At 38.5% G+C, this 18,885-nt stretch overlaps 3 protein-coding genes across 3 annotated transcripts; all 3 read left to right on the forward strand.

Annotated features, from left to right (window-relative positions):
• The first annotated feature begins 1,423 nt into the window (after positions 1-1,423).
• LOC105200481 lies at positions 1,424-4,934 on the forward strand. The gene is made up of 4 exons (XM_011168055.3): positions 1,424-2,165; positions 3,290-3,462; positions 3,991-4,107; positions 4,339-4,934. Exons 1-4 carry the CDS (start codon positions 1,992-1,994, stop codon positions 4,466-4,468), a joined length of 594 nt encoding a protein of 197 aa, XP_011166357.1. The 5' UTR covers positions 1,424-1,991; the 3' UTR covers positions 4,469-4,934.
• A 2,289-nt stretch (positions 4,935-7,223) lies between these two features.
• LOC105200561 lies at positions 7,224-12,403 on the forward strand. The gene is made up of 4 exons (XM_011168194.2): positions 7,224-7,468; positions 8,216-8,400; positions 11,779-11,895; positions 12,204-12,403. The coding sequence occupies exons 1-4, from the start codon at positions 7,304-7,306 to the stop codon at positions 12,310-12,312; spliced, it is 576 nt and encodes a 191-aa protein (XP_011166496.2). The 5' UTR covers positions 7,224-7,303; the 3' UTR covers positions 12,313-12,403.
• A 3,774-nt stretch (positions 12,404-16,177) lies between these two features.
• On the forward strand, positions 16,178-18,294 carry LOC105200560. The gene is made up of 4 exons (XM_011168192.3): positions 16,178-16,583; positions 17,094-17,284; positions 17,822-17,932; positions 18,156-18,294. Exons 1-4 carry the CDS (start codon positions 16,407-16,409, stop codon positions 18,289-18,291), a joined length of 615 nt encoding a protein of 204 aa, XP_011166494.1. The 5' UTR covers positions 16,178-16,406; the 3' UTR covers positions 18,292-18,294.
• The last annotated feature ends 591 nt before the right edge of the window (positions 18,295-18,885 follow it).

Consider the following 18,885-nt stretch of genomic DNA (forward strand, 5'->3'; position numbering starts at 1 on the left):
GTAGGAAGTTTAATGAAGTAAGTTTCTTTGTTGCAACGATAATTTGTTCAATCATTTCAAAACTTTCTTTTGCGGGAAGTTCAACATGTATCGTTCTTCTATCAGCGAATTAAATATTCTAGTCCTTAATTAACGGAGCATTCAAGGAAGATTCGAAGAGTCTTTGAAAACTTTAGGAACGTAGACTAATTATTGACTTTCCTTCCACTCTCTTAATTGCGGACACAATTTGCGGAGTCGTATTCGCGCGGGAATTTGCGCGGTGGCTCTGCATTGTACCTTAGGGTAAGAGTTCTCAACGGTGTACACACGAAACACTCGAGCAATAGTGTCAACTGGTAAACATACCTTGAATCGAGATCCAATATGTTTCGTAATTTCTGCAGTTGCTTACAGTGATACGATCGTCCTCAAAACTTATCGCTGAATAGACATGGTATAAAGAAAGAACCTGATTTTTGATGGTATAGGGGAGGGGGTTTAGCTTAATACAGGCGCATCAAGAATAACGAATGTTATGTTTCATTTAATTACAATTATCTTATTCTTTTTCTTGAGTTATAATTTATTATGATAATTTAGTTTATGTTCTAATATTGATTTCTTTTTTTCGTGTAAAATAATTCGATTATTTGATTTATACAAATTGAATAGATAATTGTTACATCGTGTAACACACCGAAAGAACGATTTTATCTAAAAATTTGATTTATCAACATAATTATGACGTTCAAGCTTGTTACAATATTAAAACTTCTTCCAGCATTTACCATGAATGTCGTTTATAATTATTTTAATGGTCAACAAAATTATTTTTAGATCTGTAGCTAGCTAAATTTTTAGAGACTTTAACAAAATCGTGTAGTCTTGTATTAAGAATCAAATTGATGCATGTGATAGCTGATGGCAGAAAATTATTATTAATTTTGATAATAACGTAGTAATCCCTACTTCAAAATCAAATTAAATATGTCAATAAAAAATGTCCTGGATATTTCCATCCGTGATATTTGATGATTCCTATGTAATGTGGAAATACAGAGTGCACACACAATATATACGCGTAAAATTTTTGTTAAACATTGTTCTATAAATTTGCAATTTATAGAATAATATAATTTCTTTTTAAGGAATCAACACAAAGACGTATATTGCTTTAAGTATTTACCAAGAATGCATTATTAATAATTTCCTTACACAGTTATTCGTGAAAATGATATCTCTATCTCTGTTCCTCCGTCGTTATGTACATTTCGCAGTTCAGTGCTCCATTTCAAGGATACTTATTGTTAGTACAAACGCCCCGCTTTCGTCCGCGTTTCTTTCCGGCAGTGATGCCGTGTTTACGCTCGTTGTAAATTTGCCCTCTCTCGTTAAGGCGCGAGCCGTAAACGAGGAAAAAAAACGGGTGTGCTGCGGAAACCGCGCACGGTTCGTGGCAGTAATAACGGGAACGGTAAAGTCTCTGTACCGTATCGCGAAACTGTGCTTAAACGATGTAAGAGTGAATAACGTGTCGTACAAATAAACGATTGTTCCGTTTGGACAAGGAATCATTGGGATACGGTCACGAGATGTTAAATCGTGAAAAAATACGCGATGTATTCACCGTTACCATTAACGAGAATCACCTGCTAAATCTTCGTACTTGCCGATGGCCGATCGTGGCCGCTAGTATAGCAACGGCCATCGTGATGAACCGCTAACGTTGGTCGATGACAACACATCGAATCTTATTAACTTGAGTCACGTGCGATTTTGTTATTAATTAATTTACAGTTACCGAGAGCTCGGTTCGTTCGCATGGGAACTTGTTACTTTCCGATATCGGTTTTTATAAGTTTACATAGCAGAACTTTATCTCGAAACTTTGTGCCCGTTGACGAAACTCGTCGCAGGTTTCATTCGCAATTTCGTTCTTTTGTGAGTTCGATATTTCGCTGTTCGTAGGTAGTTACATATGATTCGAGAAAACGTTAACACTTTGCCGTATGAAAGTTATGTCAGACTACCGACTTTCTTTTCTCGTTGGATGCTTGAATTGGTTGATTTTCCTTGCCGGCTCCACGGTTGTCCATGAGAACGCAACGGAAATCGATGTCGCTCCCAGAATCTTATCGCGACCCAAGAGGTACTTGATTTTTCCTCAGGGTAGTAATTTTCAGGTAACTATATTTAAGTAATTCTTGAAGAAGGACAGGTTTAATGTGTATAATTCGAAAATTTTTTCAACGGCTTTTATCGTGGTTTTATAAAACGTTTCTAACAAGTTCTACAATATATTAAGTATGTTAACGTAAACCACTTGCAAATTAGAATTATTATTTCAGGGGCTGTTATCATTTCAAAGAAAGAAGGAAAGAAGTTATTTTTATGTGGATTTTTTCGATAAAGTGCATACGGACTATTCATTCTAAATCTTGTGTATACACACTGAATATTTCATGTACAATTAGAAACTTTTGCAACTAAAAATAATGAAAATTATAACAGTTATAAAAATATGTGTCCGAATGCGCATTGACTCCCACAAAATATAAGCTCAGTGATCAGAGGCAGAAAAAATGGATAAGATTCTCTATAGATGTTTGGTTATCGTTGAAACTAGAATTGTAAAAAATGAACGAATTTTTAAATAGTTTTAAGATATGTAAAAATTACATTTACAAAATCGTCACAAAAATCGAACAGTTTTACGTTAGGAATAAAATACAAAAAATGAATATGTTTTAGTTCCGCTAGTTTCAACGATAACCAAATATCTGTAGATTAATAATTTTATTTACTTTTTTCGTTTCAGATCACTGAGTCTAGATTTTACAGAAATCGTAAGAAAATGTGCGCTCGGGCATAAATTTTTGTAATTACTGTAATTTTTATTATTCTTACATGCAAAAAATTCTAAGTATAGATGAAATATGTACTGAAATATATACCGTGTAGAAAATTTAAAATGAAGAAAATTTGTAGAAAAATAGTCTTTCCTAGCTGTCGAAACGATAATGCTGCCTTAAGAACATTTCTCTACCTTGTAAAACGTTTGTTAAGCCATTTTAAACGCGATTGCATTAGAGAACTAGTAGAAGATCAAACAGTCATGCAAATTCGGCCAAGTATTTCGCAAACGTTTTGTATACCTTCGAAATTGTATTGCCTCCCCCAGATTTCGAGGTACACGGATAAAGTAGAAAAGTAAAGGCGCCGCCGCTGCGCCGCTCGCCGCGCCTGCAGTCAGCGAAATTTACGCGGAAAACTGAATTTGCACATGGATGTTCCGTGTATTTTCCAGTTAGTGTATTGTCTGACTATCGGAGCGTACGGCCGTGACGGTGATTTGGTGCTGGGACTGACAGCTGCCTTAGCCTGGGAACTTCCGAATAAGGTCGACTCAAAGATATCGAATTTGCTTCACCGTAGAAGCCGGAGCGTCGTATATCCGAAAATGGAGGCTTTCTTGCAATCGTAAGTGTCGTGCCGTTATTCCGCATTTTTCAATCGGCTTTTCCTCCGATCTTTCAGCATGTATTTGGCTTGACGAGAGACACACTACCGCAGCTGCATGCGAAATGCGTCCGAAATGCATTTCGGGAACATCGGAAAAGTGTCTTTGTCGATCGGATAAAAATGTAAGTCCGTAATGAATGTACCGCGCGCGTTAACTGTGTCTACCGTGCCATTACGGATCAATTGTGGGGATTTATGCATAGAAGCAACGTTAAACTAATGTGAGTTAACAAGTTTATCGGTTAGAAGAGCGACTTAATTTTATAGCGAATATAAATCGTGACACGGCTCAGATAATACCTGCATTCTCGGCGCTTTACGCGGCTCGCGGTGAGCGGCTGTTACGCGTTATGAGGACGTAATTACTTTTAACTGCGATTGCGGAACGGGATTGTCTCGAGCGTAATTGTTTTCGCGCGGGAAGAGCTTCGCCGTAAGCCGAGCCGTCGTCAAAGTTTATGCTTTTAAATTAAACTTCATCGGCAGCGCCGGCCTCGACGGCAGATCCTGCGTGATGAGGGCACTCTGCGAGGCGGGCCAACGAGATTCCTCTCAAATAGGCACAGGATCCTTCATTCAAGAGCTCCTCCACGCAATTTTCACGTAAGTGAAGTTCCCGATTTCCTTCAAATGCAATGAATTTGTTCTTTTCGAAGTAAACGGGGACGGAAGCCACACTCTTTTTTTGAGCGAATTTTAATTTTAGTCAGTCATTCTTTTCATTAAGAAATGAAACGAGAATTTAATTGATATCGGAGAACGAGAGAGTTCGGAAATAATTAAATCGAACTCAGAGGGGTCTGCCATTCGGCGACGCGCGCTTTTTGTTCGTAGATTGCCAAGGGACGGTGCTACATTCGAACGATCGGAGGACCGCGCTTACGATCGCGCATACGAGACGGGCGGAAACTGCGAACGGATGTATCCCACGTGTCGACACTCCATTTACGACGTGGACTTTTGAAGTTGCGGCAGAAGCTGCGACAGTCCCCCTCATCTCGCCTACAAAGCCGCGGCGTCCTACAAAACTGCGGAACGCAAATCTGATGGGAAACTTGCCGCGAAGTGACGACCAAGTTTTTTCTGGCAGCCAGCCCAATCCGCGGCGATTTTTCTGCTTGACGTTTCGGTGGTTTCGCGCGTTATTCCGCGACGCATCCGACTGACGGCTGATAAAACGATCGACCTGTTGTGCTGATGGTTTATCGTCGTTACGAACATTTCAAATGTGTCGATCAAATGTGATATCGTTTGTTCTTTATTGAAAAAGAAGAGACACAGCTATGTGAGAGATGTAAGCTCCATTCGTCCAATATATCAATCGTATAAAATTTGAGTTTGTAGATACGTCTGTCATTTTGAAAAAGATTATTTAATTTAATTAAATATTTTTAATTTAGTATGTTTTAATTAGGTATATGTTAACATTATTATTTTATCTATTGCGTACATACATTTGTCGCTGTATTATTAAGTCATATATGATAATAATAAAAATAATTTTATTGTATATATGCAAAATTACTTTAGAATAAGTTAGATTACAATGAAAAAAGTATAATACCTATATATATATATATATATATATGCAAATATACATAAAGACAATATGAAACACACTATCGACTATTCATTTGCTTTCTTTAAAATATTCCACATTTTGCATAGACATTAATAGAATACGCAAGAGAATATACACAAAAAATCAAATCAATTTTTTGAGTTAAATAATATGTTATGTTTATCTTCTATACTTGTCAAAACTTTAAAAGTAATTATAAGAACAATTGTGTCTAATCAACTCATTTCTGTAGCTAAATTGGTTTATAATTTCCAAGTAAGCAGCCATATTAACGCGTGCATGTAGTAAATAGTAAGCTAAATTTGAATCAAATTTAACATTTCTCGAGTTAAATTAACTTTATTGTTTGAGCGAAATTAACGATGTATTGGGTAGGAGCAACGGCGACCTATCTGAACGATTAAAAGTAACTCAAATTGGATACAATTCGGCGCTATTATTTAACAGTGTAGGATATATATTTTAATAACAATACTGCACTTCTCGCCGGCCACTACACACACTACACACACGAAGGGTCGCGACGATAAACGATTATTTAACATCAACGACGATTCCGGGATTAAATTCAGAAAGTTTTGCGCGAGGCACTCGACCCATGAATATTCTATATCGGTCATTACATTACTTCCGCAACGTGTAATTCATTTCGGCACGGTTTCGAATAATTTCACGACGTTTTGCATTAATAAAATGGTCGCCGGGCTCCCGTCGATTTATGGTTCATTTCTGTAAAGTGCTCCGACGGAGGGTCCGTCCGTTGATTTTCTCCCTCTATTTTTTTTTCTTTTCAATAGAAATAAAATATGCCAAATATATCTTCGTATTGTAACAAACGTCTAATCGATATGCGCTCGACGGGTATTTTGCATTGCATCACGCGAGCACTTTCCGTACCCCATTCGTCGGTATTTGTCACGCGCGAATGCGGCGCGGACTAGTCGCAAACATAAGCACATAATTGTATTTACTTGATGAGCTTTCGCTGCGTAAACTGCAAGCTTGTTTATTAACGATGTTTAACAAGGCAGCCCGGCGGCCACTTGACGTAATACTTTAACTAACAACCAGAAAATCCTGAGATAATCACCCGACGTCCGTTATAAAATGCCGCGTAAAAAGATATTGTCATCGTCGTGAGAAGTGTAAAACCGGATATTCTCAGAACGACATTTTTATCGTAACTCGGATACGCGGAATATTCCCGCGTTACATCGCATTCACACGCGTATATCGCTTTTGTTGCATCGCGCTCGATATAATTTCGCGATATATGTAATATATTTGGCCTAAATTAGATTGTTGGTATGCATCTGATTCGATAATATGCCGCGCGCTCGGTTTAGCGTTGCAGTTATTTTAGCAGGAAATTTATCCCAAAGATAATTAAATTATTACAGAGGAACGTTTGCAGTGTGGGGTCTAAAAACGCCGTACGAGAATAGTTAATATTTGTGTTTTATCTGCGAAATGTTGAACATTTGTTACGCGAGTAAATTGAAGGAAAATTTTCGATGAGTGTTGTCAGCTTTTTGCGATAAATTAAAATATTGTTTAAAAAAATATATACATAAATTATGTTCCGTTGGCAATAATTTCAATTAGATTAATGTTTAATCAGCTTAGGGTTTACTTTAATGTAATCGATAACTAATTAAAATGTTAATTATTCTTGCAGGTTGCTTGATACTCTTAATTGCATTATTATATGTATATTGTGTAGATAATATTCAGACAATAATGGTTTAAAGAGATAATCCTGCTAAATTTAAAGAAATGCAATAAAAAGCGGGAAAGAACGGTTGATGAAGTTGCTAATAGGAATAGGATGCGTAATAGGATGCATTTGCATATTACATGGAAAATGTTCGGAGCACTTACCAAATGCATTTTTAGTCTAGATATTTCATATTCTCAATTTCATCATCCAGTTGCTTAAATTAACATAAAGCACAACGCTTTTATGCGAAGTACTCCAAGTTTTCTTTTTAAGTTTCTTATTTTCTCCCGGGGAAATAAAAAACAGAATTAAATTATTCTCCATTTACTCATCGTTAGAGCAGTAATAGAGTACCGTTGCTTTTCGCAGACGGATGTAGTTCGTTAGCGCTTGTTTCTCGGGAGCGAGCAACGATCACGCACTCAAACCCATTCTATCGTTGGGATTAACACTTTAGCTCCGTTCGATAGAAGACGGAATTTTCGTACCGCGCGGTGATGCTGATCAATCATCTTCGCTACTTTATTCTGTTCGGCGTCTTCGTACCTCGTCGTTTCGCAGGATCGACGACGTCGATGACGTTTCCGAACAATTCGCTTGTAAGATCCGGGAGGGACGTTGGAATTAAGTATCTGGTATTTCCTCAAGGCAGCAACGTTCAAGTAAGATAAACTTTTATTTTACACAGCTCGTACCTCGATAAGGAAACGCTTCATCCGCGGAAACGGGGCAATTACTACTCCTCTTTGCGTCAAGTTTTCGTTTGAGAATTTGTGATGCATAAACTTCGAAAATGTATAGGAGGATAAACGCACCTGTTACGCTCGCTTTCGAGTCTGGGCTTTCGTTATTAAAATGAAACCATAATCTTTCTACTCTCTCTCTCTCTCTCTCTCTCTCTCTCTCGTGTTTTTGCGCTAAATGCGCCAGACAGGTCGATACGAGCTTGTGAAAGTTTCGCGTTGCGCGAAATTGTATATTATGACGTAACATAAACTCTCAATACAGCTTAGCTTAGGAAATTTCATATGCTAGATGAAACGGAACTCCCCTTATGGGTAACATTTGAAAAGACTCCAATAAGCGGAGCAATATGGAATAATAACGAGCTTTGTGAAAAGAAGGATATTGATCTCTAATATGTACAGTTTTAAATTAATATGTAAAATGTGCTATCGCGTGAATTACACACACACGTTTTGGACTGTAAATATTAAAATAATTTATGATTTTTAAATTAATTTACTTAAGAAAAGTTAATTAATAACTTTCTCTCTCTCTCTCTCTCTTTTTCTTTCTCCCACGTTTTCTCCCTTGACATTTAAAAGCAAATATTACTTCTTATTTGCAATTTCACAAAATTTAATTTGACGTTAACTTCCTTTCATTTGTCCACTATTATTGCGCAGCTCGTCTACTGTCTAACCATGAGCACGTTTTCGAAGCCCCAAGGAATGTTTACCATCGGTGTTACCGCCGGCTTGGCGTGGGAACTACCCTATAGAAATACCGTGCTGTACGGGAAGCCAGCCGAGGTTTATCATCGTCGGAGCAGAAGAGAGCTGTACCGTAAAGTGGAGCTAATGCTAAGAACGTGAGTAAGAAGGGCGGACAAAGACAAGGAAAGGCGGGGGAAAGCACCGTTTCCTCTTCTCACTCCGTATAAATTACCGACGATTGTGCGCGGCTTCTATAAAAAAAAAAAAAAAAAAAAAAAAAAAAAAGTGTCACGCAAATTATTCCAATAATGCGGAAATAAAGTAGAAGCTTATCTCCAGTGCGAGGAAAAATATGAATACGCTATTGCAACGATTATGACATACTTCGCCGTTCGGCAGGAAAATCGAATATTTCATCGTTTTATTTCGCGTTTGAGTCTATTTCAGTCTCCTGTACTGATCAGATTTATCCTCCTTCTCGAGTGGAAGGTCCTGATGGAAAAATGGTAATTCTATTGAACGAAGGGTGAGACTTATCGTGAGATTTTTGTTTCAGCGACTTGTCGGGCAAGTTCGCTGCTTCCTGGTTCACGAAGAAAAATAGACGCGAAACGTTATTGGAAAGCTGCCTTCTCATCTGCGTCGCGGAAAGTGCTTCTGTTTTCCAATGCGAGCTGCCTCTCGTTTAGGAGGAAAAATCACAACGTGCCGGAAGTTTAAAATGGGTAGTCATTCGGCAACCATCGATGTAATCGACGTTTCTCTTTCTCTCGCGCGAGAAAACCTAAAAATCTACTCCTACCTCCGCGTGCGTGACTGTAATAAACGTTACCATTTGGTAAATCCAAATAACTCCAGTGAAACACGCGGGACGAATGTATTTCACGGCCGATGAAGCGGCAGGGAAACGCTCTTAAACGATCACTCGAGCGGCGAGCGGATTAAGCGGTGCGCTTTCGTCGCTCGAGGTTGGAAAATGGTCCCGAAGAAACCCGACGATGATTCAAGTATGACTGACGGCGTATTATGCTGTAAAACCGCGCTGGCTCGGCCGCGCCGCGCCGCTCCGGCGTTTCCCGCTGTTTCACCGGACATGGTTCGAGCGCTTACGGGCACATTAAACGCACGGATTAAGAGACTTCTTGCTCCACGCTGTTTCCAGAACGGCTATTTCGTCTCGTGGAAATGAGATCGAAAACGGTCGGGGATCACGCGACAAACGGCCGCGTTCGGAGACAAGTTTTCTTCGCTCGCTGCTCTTTTAATGCAGAATTACCTTCGACGCGTAGAAAAAAGTTAATTGAATCGTTCTTGTACAGATTACGAACGGTGTCCAAGTTACGATCGTGGACGGACGATCGATTGTCGAAAGAATCATAGGGCACGCACTCGATTCATTGGAAACGCTTAGTGGAAACAATTTGTTCCTCTCCGGAGACCCGGCAGTTGTTAGAAGCAATTATATTTGCACCGCGATTGACCGCTCGGCAATTCCATTCAAATAGATAGCATGTATTTTGATGTAATTTCTGACTTAATCGGATTTTCGATATATCTGCCGTTGCAAGCGTTCTACCGATACCGCGCTCTGTCGCGTACAAATAAATTTAGTCGTTACGACCACCATGACTAATACTGTGATATATATGTACGAATGTAAACGTCGAAGCTCATCCGAAATCAGCTTTAACGTATTCTGAATTGTTTCTCAGAAAAAAGAAATAAGGGAGAATCGTTTTCCGAGTCGCTTTTGTCTCGCCGTTAGGCACGATAAAAATGTGGGATGCTTGCTCGAACAGCATAGAAACTTACGGCAACAATACGTATCGCGATGCAATGTTGCGGAGACAAACAAAGATAGAGACTTGCAATGATTTTATTGCAATATTACATCGGCAATATTGCAGCAATGTCCCAAAAATAATGCCCTACTCTCTAAATTCTTTGGAGTGGAATCCCCAGTCTTGATAAAGAGTGGCAGGATTTTCACACTTTTAGAGTGAAATTCTACTCTTTTAGATGAAATTCCACTCCAAAAATTTTAGAGAGCATTGCTTCGTCAGCGAGCAGTACCGCTAGATAAATATAGCAGAGTTCCACTTATCGTAATTAAAAAAACCACACACAAGATAGAAGGCATTGCGAGATTATTCACTCACATTTTGATAAAATAATTTCTTCAAAGGGCGAGTCTTAAAAACTGAATTTAAAGAAGACGAAAATAAATGAGACAAATTTAAAAACCAAATTTTTGGTCTTATTTATAAATTAATTTAGGAACATATAATATTTCCGGAAGATATATGTGCCAAAATGTATTAATATATAATAGCATTTGAAATTATCAGAAACTTATTACATTCCTAAAGCTGAACACTTTACCAATGCTGCAAATTTGGGACAACATATCGCAATGTTTTTGCAACTTTGCGATAAAATATTTCTGCAATCTCTCCGTGCTGTATGGATGACTATGTCTGAAAAAAATTGCATTGTATTACTCGGAGGAGGTCGCGTACGTGCCGTTGCTTTATTTCGCGTCGCGCTTCGAGAATCGCTTCTCGAATAGCAAGTTGAATAGTCAAGCTCGTCGTCAGAATTACGCGGTACCGTGACCCGTGAGCGTCTTAAGACATTCTCGCCAAGTAATCCATGTAAGTAATTCCGGACCGTTACTCATTCTGATTACGGGAGATCGCGGTTTCATCCGTCATTCGGTCGAAGCGAGGTTCGTCGCTGACAAAATGTTACTTTTGTCCATATGTAGAGGGTCCTAGATCTCGCGTCTCGTTTTATCTCAATGTTATGATGGTCCAGCCGACGAAAGCTCGCAGCGACATTCTCGGTTTCAATGAACTTGGATAATTCAAATATTAAGGAAACAATTCCAGAAGATTTGTCCTATTAAACTCTGGGCATAAAATAGCACTTCCGGTCTGTCAATCACGCTCGCACATACACGACGGGGAAATTTCCTTCGCGGTCACCCCCCCCCCACGCTCTTTTGCTTAATTCCCACGGATTGTCGAACAGACACCTGTCTCACGTTGCCACGTTCGCTATCTTCGATCAAACGTATTCTCCCGGCCAGGAGTGAACTGCAGATTGCACACATACACACAGTAAAGTTTCAGTTAAGAGTCGAGTCATGGGGTTAATCCGAGGATGGCAGAAGTGGCGGTTACTCTAATTCAAATTGCACAGAGCTATAGCCTAATTGCCGGTATTTGCTTGACTTGGGAGAGAGTAGGGAAGGCGGGGAAGGACGGTGGCCTGGTTGTTTAGCAGGTGTGTGGTGCGGCGAGGGGCGACGGAAGGCTCATTGTAAACCACCCCCGAGTTTACAGTGGCGCTCGGTTTCGTGCCCGATAATACACCTCCCCTCTGCCCTCCGGTATTATCGCGGACTTAATGAATGGACCGCCGACTCTTGGCGAGCTCGACAGCGATAACGAGAATGATAATGATAAACGATTCTCGTTGTTCCGAATCTTTGTCCTTTCGTCGTGTCTCACGTTCTGTCCACGGTGAAGCCAGGGGAAGGATGGCAAAGCTTGCGTTCTCAAGGCGATCTGCAAGGCAGCCGGGCGTAAGCGCGAGGACATCGGCAGGGGGAGCTTTCTCGATGAAATCCTACACGCTATATTCACGTGAGTTGTATATTAAATTGCAGGGAAATTTTATAACTACTACTACCTATAGCCTCTCGTTTACTGTTTGATTTTTGTACAAACATTTGACGTTGCTGATACAAAAAAATTAGCTGCCGCAAACCAGATTTTTTTAAACAATGGATTCGTTCGGGTTTGTAGGAAACTCTTCAATTGGAATTGGGCAATATAATATTTTCCATTTGTATAGACTTTTCACTTCGCTCGTATTGTATGCTGAAGATTGTTTGAAATCTCGAATATCAATACAACGGATGTTGAATAAAACCACGAATTAATGATTGCAGTCTGCCTGGAGGATTGTACGACATCGATCCGATGACCGAGTACGACCGAACGTATCATTTGGGTGAAAATTGCAACGAGGCGTACGCCAAGTGTCTAGGTGTCTTTTGAATTGCCGCAATCAAGCGTAATCGTCTCACGCAAGCACGAGCAGCTATTACAAAGAACTCGCTTTCCCGGCATTTCAGATGATTAGAGCGCTTGAAACACTCGCAAATAACAATCGAATTTAAATTAAGATTTATACAAGCAAATAGCAATAGATATGATTAAAGTGTTGCTTTATCTTAGTGTAAAAAATTTGCGATACTGTTTATAATTGTGACTAAATACTAGCGAAACAATTCTTTGTAATTCTAATTTATTTGAATATAAAGATAAATGCTTAATATTTCTTACTTGTGAAATTAAAAGCTTTTGCTGTTTCGTCATTTAATTATTTAAGAAAATATCGATAATAAATATATTGAAAAGTAACAAAATGGTGAATTAAATTTAATGTGCAATAACGTATTTGTACACGTGACAATTTAATATCTCAGAATGCATTTTAAAAATATCCGTCGTAAATTAATCTATATGGGTATGTATCTCTCCTTTTGCACAGCTTGCGAAATTACTAGCTGTGACCTTTTAGAATTGAGGCATTCTAAGTAGCTACTCCGCGGTCTTTTTAGCTGAACGGAAAGAAGGCAAAATATCGTGGTGTAAAAGCGAATAATAGTAACCGTCGCTACGTGATGAGATCGACAACAATGTCGACAACAATGACGTCAGCAATTCAAATTATGCAGTCAACGTCGTTCTTGGAATTTCCTCGTAACTACCAAATTGCTCGGATTACAACAGAACTTTCAGCACAGAGAGAAGAAGCGAGGAGAGAGAGAGAGAGAGAGAGAGAGAGAGAGAGAGAGAGAGAGAGTCTTCAAAGTGCAAATTACTGTATACTTTATGTTGCAAGTTATTTGTTTTATAACAAATATTTTTGAATAATATTAATGTAATTTTTAAAATTACTTTTCTCAATAGATTGATAATTTTTGCGAATACAATAAATAAGGAAATCTTATTTTTAATTTGGTGTAAATGTTACGCTAGGAGTAATATTTCCTCAAAGTCACCGTCTTCGAGACAACGAGTGTTATAGATCCCTTACACATAATTTGACGTTTCCTCAGTGAGAAACTAACGCTTCCGTCAATACACGCGTGTAGCCTCGCGTAATCTCTGCGAAAAGCAGTTATCGACGCTCGTGAAGTTTCGGATAGACTTGAACGCAATGATACAACGCGACGTCAGTCCCAACATTCCAAGGGAGCGAGTGACTTCAGCTTCGGGAATTACGATTCGCGAATTGACGAGGACTCGCGCTAATGACACGCGATGTAAACTCGGCTACCGCAGCTGACGTTCTCAAGAGGGGAATTGCATTATATGATGGTTTACCGTCACACCGTACGTGCAAACACAGCGTAATGCAATCGTAACGTCGCGCACGACGATGCAACACTCGACGGATGTCTCAGTGCCTGCGGTGCGGAAGCGCACGCCGCGCGCCGCGCGCCGCGCGACCGTGAGAGACGCGCTGTGTATTATTCCGCGGCTACATGATCTATTATTGCAAGCTAAACAGACGAGTCCGCCGTCTGCTGGTTTCCTTAATGCGAGTCAGAATTGTTGCGCGAAATGGACTACGGAGCGGCATTACATTGCGTGCTCGAGGAAAATGGACCACTATAGTACGGATAAGATAGGATAGGATAGAATAGGATAGGATAGGACAGACGCGCGTCGCGCGGCGCGAGTTTGAGAGATACTCCAGGCGTTTATCGCGATTAAAGCGAATCGAGGACCACGAAAGGGACTGTCGCCGCGTCGCGAGAGGGAGTCCAGGCCCATAAATCTATTGCCCTGCTTATTACGATGACGATTCTCTTCGCGTTACGTAGTAGTGGCGATTAACCAGAAATCCCGGGGAAGATCGCTCGATTTTAAGTGCCGGATAAATCACGCGGTCTGCCGTAAGGCTGCGCGGAGTCGCCGAGTGGAAGCGGCAGCGCGTCGTTGGACGAAGAAAAGATAAAAAGGGGAAAAGGAAATGAATTGGAGCGAAGGGGATCGAGGAAATCCGAAAGCCCAAAATGAAATTACCTCGCAGATGGAAGCTGCGAAGATGGTCAGAGAGCACTCGGATCCTTGGGATTGGATAAAACAGGCAGCCCATTCCTGAATATATTTCGCGTGAGATTTACGAAATTTAAAGGCTCTCTCTCGCTAGTGCGCTGGTGGCTGCGGTAAAGTGGGAGGGACGCGGGAGAGCCGATGAACCTCTCATAAAGAACAGCCGAGCTTTTCGCGAGATTTTTCAAGATTAGCATGGAAAAGCCAGGGGACTCCGCAATGGGGGACAGCTTGTCAGATTTTAATGGTCTACGAGAGACCCGGAGAATTAATGAGCTCTCTCTTTCTCTCTTTCTCTCTCTTTTTCTGCGTCGTGCTTGATGATGTGAAAACACCCGGAAATCGGTACCAGTTTGGTCGTTAAATAACTTTATGAAAAAATTTGCGAGACAACGTAATTGCATATTTCGCCATCTTAGCGTTTATTAGAAGACTTCATTTATCTTTTTTCAATCTTTTTCATCATATTAATTGTCATAAAGTTGTAGAACATTCTCTTTTATATTGAAATATATTTTGCAAATGCTTCGTACATACGTACGGAGGGATATTAAAACTTGACGAGGACTGAAATTTATTCTGCCCGTTGCCGCACACACTGGAAAGATATCTTACCGCGACGTAAAATATGCCAGAGCAAAACGTATATGTAGTTCTCGTATGAGATAGGGACACATACCTTATCATAACCGCGAGAGCAGTCCTCCGCACGCGAGCTTACATATACGACTGAAAAATTACGAAAAATTTAACTCGCGTTTACGACGCATACGTGACTTATGCATTAGAAACAATTTTACGTTCGCGAAATAGATAGCTTCGTCCCGTTCGCAGTCGATTTCCGCATGCGTGCAAAGTACGTAAAAATTATTGATAACAGAGAGGTAGTTCGACTGCGGAGATAAAAACGCGATTAACAAAATTTAATATAAAATTTCCATACACATTTGATATGAATTTTGCACACCTAATTATTTATGACAGAGTAAAATTTTCATTTTTAGGATGTATATCACATCTTAAAGCATCATCAAAAATATAAAAATTTTATAGATTGTTCTATTATTACATTTGAGTATCTGCGCAAAGTCTTAGCAAATTTTATTTAGCAATTAATTTTATTAATTCTTTTATTTAAAAGTTTTTTGTTTACTCTTAATTCTTATGTAAAATCATATTTTGTTGTACTTATTTGCAAATTTGATGAGGAAAGATTTTATTTTACTTTTTTATTTGCATGGCAAATAAAATATTTTATTTACACTGCGAATTAAATCAAATTTTTTTTTTGTATAAACTAGTAAAATTCTAATAAATATTCATGCAAAAGTTAATTTGGTTCTATTTACTCGTTTAAAAGCTATTACTAAAAACTGCAGCAAAATATGATTATTTTCACTGCATTGTAAGCCATTATAGCTTGAATTTTTCATTATTTTATTCTCTGCAACTGTGATTTTAGGACCAAAATTCAGCATTAAAAATTTTTTGTCATTGATTAGAAGAAAAAGAATATAAATCTAAGACTTTTTAAATTTTGACAAAGCTGGTATTATATAGTCAAAGCACTCTTAAACATATAACGATAAAATATTATGTAATAGGATTGAATAAAATAATGGCTAACCTGTTGAAATACAATTCAAACATTTTGACAACTGCAAAGTCGCCAATAATTAACAACCATCATTGTTTAAAAGTCAGGTCAATCACGGACAATCACCCTGGCAAGTGTTAAGTTTCCACTTAAATATCCGTCCGTCGATGAATTAGATCATTTCAAGACAGATGTGACAATTCACAGTGCAAACACTGACTCGGCGACGAGCGAGCGACGCCGTCCCGTGGCGAGTCCGCTGCTCGTGTGCGCGCTATGTGAGTGCAATATTTTGACGTAACCGCGAAGGATGTTCCCGGGTTTCCTGAAAATGCTCTCCGTCCCGTGACCTCCCGGGAGGGCTGGCCCGAGGCCGCGCGCCGCGAGAGAGAGAGAATCGCGATTTTCGCGCGGATAATTCCGAGAAATGAGAGCCTCGTGGCCCGTCCTGATTTTCACCGTGATCCTGGACCCGTTGTTGCTCCTGGGGGAGGCGGTATGTCACCGTAATGACACCAACTTAAGTGCCGCTGACCAAAGGTCGGGAGAGACTTTCCTCAGACGTAGACGGGAGCTCACTTTTCCAAAGGGAAGCGCTTTCGTGGTGAGTCAGACGTTTGGGTGTTCGCAACGAACTGCAGGGGGTGGAGAAGGAGTCATCTTTTGTTACGCTAGACTTTTATGAGGTTGTCACCGCTTGCTCTACGGAGGTCGAGATCGGTTAAATCAGTTAGACGAGTGAGGTTCCTCATTTTACCGCGATAACTGCGCTTTTATGAGAAATCATCCTGAAAGCGATCGTGCTCTCTTAAAATCGTATTTATTCGTGCAATCTATAAAATCGTGACATGCGCGTTTCTCTTGTTTCCGTTGGCGATTATGTTTTATTCGTCAAAATTGTTTATTAGTATGCGTAAGAAAATATCTCGTTGTTTTATAATTACTAATGCACTTAAAAAAAAGAAAATTTTTTCAATCTCCTCAGAAATATTAATCTCTGTTTAATTATTTTTTATTTAAATTTGATTAAATTGCTTTCGTTGAATCTTTCAAAAATTGCAGTTTTGTTATTCATGTTCTGTATGGCGAGGTACATATGGAACTGCTTGTTTAGATGACCCTGAGCCTTCTCAAGGCAATTCAGCTTAATGAACCAAAAGGTTGGAACTTGGATCTAGAGTTTGATACTATTTGGCCTATACCTAGCCAGGAAGATTTGAGAAAAGTAGCGATCAAGAGGCCGTCCAAACTAAAACGGCGACATAGACGCGAACTCTATGCCAATTTGGAATTGGCATTGGACAGGTAATAAGAAAGTTATTTTCAATAAATTCAAAGTATTTTTACAATAAACAAAGTCTTACGATATACACATGTTATCTAATATTCTCGGTTAATTGACCTTGTTAAATTACAATTTATTGTTAGCACACACGAGCTTTCACATCTGAAAGTTATTTTTGTTTTATTTAAACTGTTTTATATGAACTCTGACATTTTTAAAAGTTTGCGAAAGCGGTCGCGAGCAAAAGATTAAAACATAATTTTAAATGTCTGATGAAATGTATAAGAAGAATAATTTTGTTATCAAATTACTTTATAAAAAGATTTGAAATTAAAGCAGATGTATATACCGACGATTCAAAATACAATAAACGAGGGAGACTTTCGCAACCGTGTGATAAATATTTAAGTACTAATTTTACAATTAAATTTTATTAAATATCTATTAAACATTGCGAATATATTTCATTAAATGTATACCTGTAGGCATCCCAGAAATTTTACTTATATTTTGAATAAAGATTGAACTTAATTAATTAACATTGTTATCTACTTTAGCCAAAACTTGCCGGGACGATTATGCATTCTACGCACAATTTGCGAGGCGGAAACGATCTTAAGTCCTCCGGGATTTTCAATTATCGAAGATGCTATACGAATTATTTTAAGGTAAGAATGTTTTCAATGTTAAATCTTGAAATATTAAATTTATTAAATCGGTATTTATGAATTTTGACATTGGCATTTTGCACAGCCTGTTGAACGTCTTTAATTTTAAACTTTAAAATATATTATAACGGATTATAATAAATTTAAAGAAAATTATAATGTTATATTGTTAAAAGTGTAATTTTTGAAATTAGAAGATCAGAAATGCTGTTGTACGTTCCAGGAATTTTGAGGATGCTGATAATCGCGATTGTTACGACGTCGCGTATCGAACAAAGGATGATTGTGAGGTTGTTTACCCGTGTCCATTTTCGTTGTTGAAATTATTGTTATATAATTTATATACAGAAGGAACGTAAGAGATAGCCGATTAAAAAGTCAAATTGATAATAAAATTTTGTATAAATTGTATAACGTAATCCATTAGAAGAGTTCATATTTAATTAGAGTAGTTTTTGTTATAGGCAAAAAATCTGTGATATTCTCGATATTGCCTGAATAAATACCTAAAATATATGCATCAAAAGTCATCGATAAAATATAATAAAATAAAGAGGATCTATAAAAAAAAAAAAAAAAAAAAACGAATAAATCAATCCATGTAACACATTCCTGTGTAATTTTTATCTGATATCCCTCGAAGGTATTATTGAATAATTGTCAAATTAAATAATTGCCGCCAAAAACTAATTCCGAAAATATGCAAATTTTCCGGATGTATTCTCTTTTGTGGCTTAATTAGCCACAATTTTGGTCAAGCGAGCATTTCAATTGAAAATTTCAAATTATATCATACACGAAGTATATTTAGCATTACACTAGTGTAATTAAGCGAACAGCGCTTGTTATTATTAGTCCACTAATATATGCAAAGTAATGAGAGGAGGGAATTGGTTTCATATTTGAAATTATCTTTCCGAAATGGCCTTATTTTCAAATGCATGTTGCCACTG

This window comes from Solenopsis invicta, chromosome 6 (genome assembly GCF_016802725.1).
Source record: "Solenopsis invicta isolate M01_SB chromosome 6, UNIL_Sinv_3.0, whole genome shotgun sequence".
NCBI classification, from domain to species: domain Eukaryota; kingdom Metazoa; phylum Arthropoda; class Insecta; order Hymenoptera; family Formicidae; genus Solenopsis; species Solenopsis invicta.

Bases quoted from the DNA above. Each gene is read 5' to 3' on its own strand.
- LOC105200481 (XM_011168055.3), top strand. From the start codon at position 1,992: ATGAAAGTTATGTCAGACTACCGACTTTCTTTTCTCGTTGGATGCTTG. The intron at 2,166-3,289 runs GTAACTATATTT...TGTATTTTCCAG, and splicing joins CTCAGGGTAGTAATTTTCAG to TTAGTGTATTGTCTGACTAT. The intron at 4,108-4,338 runs GTAAGTGAAGTT...TTTTGTTCGTAG, and splicing joins CTCCTCCACGCAATTTTCAC to ATTGCCAAGGGACGGTGCTA.
- LOC105200561 (XM_011168194.2), top strand. From the start codon at position 7,304: ATGCTGATCAATCATCTTCGCTACTTTATTCTGTTCGGCGTCTTCGTA. The intron at 7,469-8,215 runs GTAAGATAAACT...ATTATTGCGCAG, and splicing joins CTCAAGGCAGCAACGTTCAA to CTCGTCTACTGTCTAACCAT. The intron at 11,896-12,203 runs GTGAGTTGTATA...TAATGATTGCAG, and splicing joins ATCCTACACGCTATATTCAC to TCTGCCTGGAGGATTGTACG.
- LOC105200560 (XM_011168192.3), top strand. From the start codon at position 16,407: ATGAGAGCCTCGTGGCCCGTCCTGATTTTCACCGTGATCCTGGACCCG. The intron at 16,584-17,093 runs GTGAGTCAGACG...CTGCTTGTTTAG, and splicing joins CAAAGGGAAGCGCTTTCGTG to ATGACCCTGAGCCTTCTCAA. The intron at 17,933-18,155 runs GTAAGAATGTTT...TGTACGTTCCAG, and splicing joins GCTATACGAATTATTTTAAG to GAATTTTGAGGATGCTGATA.